We start from the raw sequence: 7073 nt of genomic DNA on the forward strand, positions 1-7073 counted from the left end.
CAGGATGTAGGTGCGGGGCAGGAGGCTCTCCCGAGGTTGGTGCCTCCACTGCGGTAGCTGCGCGTGATGGTCAAGCTGGAGGAGGAGGAGCCGGTGGACATGGTGCTGGTGCCCACATTCGTGCCCCCGGATGACTTCTCTGCCGGCTGCCCACATGTGCCACACAACACTGTGCGAGAACGCAGGTTGTACTCGCCCGGATCTCCGCTGGCACTGCAGTGGCTCTGGAGAAGGGAGGAAGAGGGGAAGAAGCAGAGCTTGGCGCCACCCGGACCGAGACCCCACCTGGGGCTGGAGATGCTGGATTTGGATCTGGGGGCTCCTTGGTGCTCTGTCAACCTGGATGTTTCATTACCAAACTAGGTAACTTCATCAGCGCAGAAAAGCACCAAGGCCAGAGAGCTCCAAGACCCCCACAGTTCAACCCTGAACTAAAATTATTCTCTTCCATCAGATTCCTACTTGGCCCTTTTGATCCCCCCCCCCCCGGCTTCCTCCGGAGCCCACGTGCTTTTTAAAACACAGCCCAGCCCAGTGTTACATTTAGAATTAGAATAGAATTAGAATAAGTTTATTTATAGGCCGCCCTTTTCCCTGAGGGGACTCAGGGCGGCTAACAACTTATATGGGAGGGGATACATACAATGACATATAACATAACATGTAATTAAAAAAATAAGCAACATTCATTCAGCATTCGGGTGGGGGCGAATTATAATCTTTACCCCCAGGCCTGATCGGATTGCGCCACTACGGCCCCTTCGGGTCAGTGGATCCCGGAGACCTCCTTGGTTCACCGAGGAGCTCCGGGAGAAGAAACGCCGGAGGAGACACCTAGAGCACCTGTGGAGGTCCGATAAGTCCGAGGCGAACCGAGCACTTCTGACTACCTGCACCAAGGACTACGTCCGGGCATTAAGAGCTGCCAAAAGATCACACATCTCCGCCTTGGTAGCGTCCGCCGAGTCACGCCCAGCCGCCCTGTTTAGGATAACCCGCTCCCTCCTTAATAGGAGGGATGCGGGAGACCCCTTGCAGGGTAGGGCTGAGGACTATGCTCAGTTCTTGGCGGACAAGTAGCTCGGTTTCGGTCGGACTTGGACTCCACCGCAGTAGATCCAGCCGAGACACAGGAGGATTACTTGGCAAATCATCTCTGGGTTGAGTTCCAGGATGTTGCCTCTGGGGATGTGGACAAGGCCATTCGAGCTGTAAGTGCCTCCACCTGCATTCTGGACCCGTGTCCCTCCTGGCTGGTTGCCAACAGCAGGGAGGTGACACATGGCTGGATCCAGGCGGTCGTGACCGCCTCCCTTCGGGAGGGGCACTTCCCCGCCATACTCAAAACGGCGGTGGTGAGACCCCTCCTGAAGAAACCATCTTTGGATCCAGCCATTTTAAACAACTTTCGTCCTGTCTCCAACCTCCCCTTTATTGGGAAGGTTGTGGAGAAGGTGGTGGCCTTCCAGCTTCAACGGGCCATGGAGGAAGCTAGTTATCTTGACCCCTTCCAGTCCGGCTTCAGACCTGGTTACAGCACAGAAACTGCTTTGGTCGCATTGACCGATGATCTCTGGAGGGCCAGAGATGGAGGCCATGCGTCCATCCTGGTTCTCCTTGACCTCTCAGCGGCTTTCGATACCATCGACCATGGTATCCTTCTGCGACGACTGCGGGAGGTGGGGGTGGGAGGCACTGTTTTTGCAGTGGTTCTCCTCCTACCTCTCGGACAGGTCGCAGTCGGTGTTGGTCGGGGGGCAGAGATCGTCCCTGAGGCCCCTAACATGCGGGGTGCCCCAGGGTTCGGTCTTATCCCCCCTACTATTTAGCATATACATGAAACCGCTGGGCGAGATCATTCGGAGGCACGGGATAAAATACCACCAATATGCGGACGATACACAACTTGTTCTGTCCACCCCGTGCCAACTCAATGAAGCGGTGGACGTGATGAACCAGGGTCTTGAGGCCGTTAAGAACTGGATGAGCGCTAACAAACTGGTACTCAACCCGGACAAGACCGAGTGGCTGTTGTGTTTCCCTCCCAACAATTTGGCTAATGTTCCAACACTTAGGCTGGGGGGTCAAATTTTATACCCCTCAGATAGGGTCCGCAACCTAGGAGTCCTCCTGGATCCACAGCTGACTTTTGACCACCAGCTGTCAGCTGTGACCAGGGGGGCATTTGCCCAGGTTCGCCTGGTCCGTCAGTTGCGGCCCTACCTAAACCGGGAGGCTCTCGCAACAGTCACTCGAGCCCTTGTGATCTCTAGGCTGGAATACTGCAATGGGCTCTACATGGGGTTGCCCTTGAAGTGCATCCGGCGACTGCAGTTAGTCCAGAATGCAGCCGCGCGAGTGATAGTGGGCGCACCGCGGTTCGCCCACGTTACACCCATCCTCCACGAGCTGCACTGGCTACCTGTCGGTCTCCGGGTGCGCTTCAGGGTACTGATGACCACCTTTAAAGCACTCCATGATAGTGGAACTGGGTACTTGAGAGACCGCCTTCTGCCGATTACCTCCCTCCGACCGATTAGATCGCACAGACTGGGCCTCCTCCGAATCCCATCCGCCAGTCAATGTCGACTGGCGACTACACGGAGGAGAGCCTTTTCTGTTGCAGCTCCGACCCTGTGGAACGACCTCCCCGTCGAGATCCGCACCCTCACCACCATCCAGACCTTCCGCGCAGCCCTCAAGACCTGGCTCTCCCATCAGGCCTGGGGATAGGTTCCCAATCTACCCGCCCGAGTGTTGACTGTTGAATGAAAGTTGTGTTTTATTATTTTTCTTTTGTTCACATTTTGTTTGTCTTTTGATATTGCACCCCCTTCCCTGTGATTGTAAGCCGCCCTGAGTCCCCTCAGGGAAAAGGGCGGCCTATAAATCTTAATAAAATGACTAAAAAAAAATGATGGGATAGCCAGATCTTGAGGGCTGCGCGGAAGGTCTGGAGGGTGGTGAGGGTACGAATCTCCACGGGGAGATCATTCCAAAGGGTCGGAGCTGCTACTGAAAAGGCTCTCCTCCGCGTAGTGGCCAGCTGGCACTGGCTGGCGGATGGCACTTGGAGGAGGCCTAATCTATGAGATCTAATGGGTCTCGAGGAGGTAATTGGCATAATTTAATTATTCCAGAAATAAAAGAGTACGCTCTACATGGGGCTGCCCTTTAAGAGTGTTCGAAGACTTCAGCTAGTCCAGAATGCAGCCGCTCGAGCGATTGTGGGTGCACCCAGGTACACCCACGGTACACCTATCCTCCGCGAGCTGCACTGGCTGCCCATCGGTCTCCGGACACGCTTCAAGGTGCTAGTCGTTACTTATAAAGCCCTACATGGCATTGGACCTGGGTACCTGAGAGACCAATTACCTCCCAAAGGCCGATTCGATCGCACAGACTAGGCCTCCTCCGGATTCCATCTGCCGGCCAATGTCAGCTGGCAACTCCTCGGGGGAGGGCCTTCTCTGTGGCTGCTCCGGCCCTCTGGAACGATCCCCCCATTGAGATCCGGACCCTTACTACCCTTCCGGCCTTCCGTAAAGCTATTAAGACCTGGCTATTCTGGCAGGCCTCGGGCTGTTGAAGTATCCAGCCCCACTTTAAGTTATGAATGTTGCTGTACTTTTAAATTGTTGTATTGTCTTATATGTTCCCCCTCCCTTTTTATTGTAAGCCGCCCAGAGTCTTCCGAGAGCGGGCTGCATACAAAACTAATAAATACAAATACAATACAAATACAAATAGTACACTGGAATTGAGGCTAAACGCATTTCTCTCTTTACTGGTTAGATTTACAAGCCTGTAAAATGGGAGCAGGTTAACCAGCTGAAGGCTAAATTTGCAACGGGGTCTGAAGTGTCCAATGGACACAAAGGCAAAACTTCCGTTCTTCCCATTTCAGGTTTTGATTAAGAGGCCTTTGTCTTGTATTTCCTTTCAGTAGCCGTGAATGCTGGGGAAGGTTCCACCCTGGGATTCCCGAGATCTCCTCATTTCCACCCACTCCACACAGAGGGGAAGTTTGCCCAGAGTCTGAGACACGGGCGGCCTGTCAGTTTAGTTCATGAAATGAAGAATAAAGAAGGACTGGCTTTACTCCATTTATTTGGCCCTTTTGTTTAAAAGAAGGAGAGGCAGGCAAGGATTTCAGGGATCCTTGGTGCTGCCGGAGCTTCCTTGAAACGCCTGCAAGAAAAAGGGCAAACTCGGGGAGCCCCCCCCGGATCCCTCGTGTCAGCTCGGAGCTACAAAAGATTCTCCTTTCTTGGTATAAATATTTCAGTTTCTACACCTGAGAATAATGAAAACTATTGTTAAAACTGAGGAGATTCGGCTGTCTGCTTGCCTTCATGTCCCTGGGGGCCTCTGAACGGACTCTTAATCTCCGTTGCAGACAAACAGACGAAGAAATCCTGGGCCAGAACACGGTCACAACAAAACCCCAAAAATTCTCCCGGGGGAGTCCTGGCCCCACAGCCAGAGCCCTTTGCTTTTGGGAAACACCCCACCACCACCACACCCCGGATGGCTGCTGACGGGTTTTAGTTGTGCTTGTCCCCATGGAAGCCAGCCCTCGGGGGGGCCCTCGCCTCCCCCCAAAACTCACGTGGTGGTGGTGGCCGTGGCGCCATCCTCGTCATCCTCTTCATCGTCATCATTGACAACAACCGTGCGCACCAGCTTCCGCATGGCCCCCTCCTGCAAGGGAGGGAGGAATGGGGGGCTGTTTCTGGCTCCAGCCCATCTCAGCGGGATTGGGAGGGAAAGAGCCAGGAAAACAGGGGGGGCAGAAGAGGGGCTCCCGCCTTCGACCCAGGACCCCCCTCAGCCAAGCCCTGAGCCACGCCAGGAGGGGAAAGCGCCTTCCATCCTGGCACCCCCAAGAAAAGGGCCAGGATGCCTCCATTGGCACCCCACCCCCCCAACTCATTAACCCCTTGGGTCCTATGTGTCACACACACACACACACACACACACACCACTGTAATTGTTTTTGCATGCTCGGAATTGTCTCCAAATTAAACGGGAATTGAGAGAGTCACCAAGGCTCCCTATCTGGATTTCCAGAATTGATTTAGGGGCATTTTTAGGCAACAAAATTAGAGGGGGGAGCCTGAATCCCCCTGATGAGGGAAAGAGGAAACCCAGAGGGGCAAAGAGGAGCGTAGCCCACCCACCCCCAGCCCTTTTACAGTTATGCAGCCAGAATATTCCATTTTTTTTTGTTAATTATAAGTCCTCCTATATTTCTCACGGTTTTTCTAGCTCCGCTTTTATTGTATTTATAAGCCACCCAGAGTTACTCTGGACAGGGGCGTTAATTCCGCAATCCAGAGTTAGGTTAATTGAATTAATTAATTCCATAATGCTCTGTCCCCTTTCCGGCACCAAGGTTGACCCCCTTTGCCCACCCACACAACGAAGACGCCGTGGGGCTGTGCGCCCACCCAACCCCCGAATCCCAGCCGCCTTACCTCCCCGCTGGAGGTCAGCAGTGCTGTGCGTAAGCTGTCGCCGGACCCCCAGGAGCTTTGGTTCTTCCAGACCATGTCCGTGGGGGGGTTGTGGGACACGCCTGCACCCGCAGCCCAGATCTTGCAGGGGAAGGAAGAGAAGAGTTTAATAGATTTAATAGATTTGTGATTTAATAGATTTGTATCCCGTAAGACAGTGGTTCCCAAACTTGGCAACTTTAAGACTTGTGGACTTCAACTCCCAGAATTCTCCAGCCAGCAGAGTTGAAGTCCACAAGTCTTAAAGTTGCCAAGTTTGGGAACCACTGCGTTGACAACCCTTGCAGAGTACCTCCCCACGGCTGGCACGGGCACCAGAGGGACGGGGGGGGCTCCCAGCCGTTCCTGCCCACCAAGCCCACCGTTGCTGCTCACCGTGACCAGCTGGCCGGCCTTCAAGGTGAACTTGGGGGGGAACCTGTAGCAAATGGGTGCGTCTTCTCCATTCTGGCGCTTGATCTGCCAATTTCCCAGCGACTGGTCCTAAGGGGGCATAAAGGGGGAGGCATGGCGGGCATCTCACGGGGCTTAGGTGGCCCAAGAGATGCCAGGCAGGCTGGGGGGGGAGGAGGGGGCTGTGCCAACCAAAAGGAAGGCAGTTCTGAGGGTGGGAAAAGAAATAGAAGGCTGCAACCAGAGAGTGAGAGGCCAATTTACATTTGTCAAAGAAAATCAGAAGTTTAATATTTATTTTATATTCTTTTTCTGCACTCCTGCCTTTCTCTTTTTCTTCTCTCCTTTTTCCTTCTCTCTCTACTCCAGTAGTTCTGGTTAGTTTTCATCTGGCTTCTTCAAAAGTTTAATGAAGTTATATATAAAAAGCTCCTCCATTCCTCCTGACCAGGAGCCAGAGAGAGACTCCGCTGGGGGGGGCCACAAAGCAAGGCCGGCTCTCTCTGAAGCAGGGAAGGCCGCCTGGAATCTGCCTTCGGCTCCAGCCAAACTCCAACCGTCACAGGAGGTGACCATTACAAACTCAAGGAGACTCTCCATGGGCTCAGAGGGAGGGAAGCCACCGCCTTTCCCAGCTCCCAGGTGGCTGCGGGGGGGGGGTGTCACTCAGCTCTAAAAAGTAGCCATGAAGCCTCAACAAAACCTGCTTTGTGGGGTCCTGGGTGCCCTCTGAGCTTGGTGGTTTTCTTGCAGATGTTTCACGACCCAACTAGGTGACCTCATCAGACCAAACACATCCCCTCTGGCAGGCAACGCCCAGATAAGCAGGGATTAACCCCAGACAAAGAAGCAGAAAACAATACTTCAATCAAGGAACCACCAAGAAGACAGACGCCCCCTCCCCAGAATCCCTGGCAGGGCAGGCTGCTGTTCATGAACAGAGACCAAAGCCCACTTCCATCCAGCACTGATGATGTTACCTAGTTGAGTCACGAGACGTCTGCAAGGAAACAGCTCAGCTCAGAGTTCAATTCTCAGCTGCAGGGATTCTCTGCTATTAAACCCTAAATTCTTCCATTTATCTTGGGTGGGCAACACATTTAAATAAAAAAGCACCATCTTCAAACTAGATGAGAATTTGCTGTTCTCAGCTGTTGCGTC

General features: G+C 53.5%; 1 protein-coding gene across 1 annotated transcript; it reads right to left on the reverse strand.

Moving 5' to 3' along the window:
* Positions 1–23: 23 nt before the first annotated feature.
* On the reverse strand, positions 24–6030 carry LOC116519841 (lamin-A-like). Its single transcript, XM_032233902.1, has 4 exons — positions 5895–6030; positions 5481–5600; positions 4613–4704; positions 24–224 (listed from the first exon to the last, which is right to left on the reverse strand). Exons 2-4 carry the CDS (start codon positions 5553–5555, stop codon positions 71–73), a joined length of 321 nt encoding a protein of 106 aa, XP_032089793.1. The 5' UTR covers positions 5556–5600; positions 5895–6030; the 3' UTR covers positions 24–70.
* Positions 6031–7073: the final 1043 nt, after the last annotated feature.

This window comes from Thamnophis elegans, chromosome 17 (assembly GCF_009769535.1).
Source record: "Thamnophis elegans isolate rThaEle1 chromosome 17, rThaEle1.pri, whole genome shotgun sequence".
NCBI classification, from domain to species: Eukaryota; Metazoa; Chordata; class Lepidosauria; order Squamata; family Colubridae; genus Thamnophis; species Thamnophis elegans.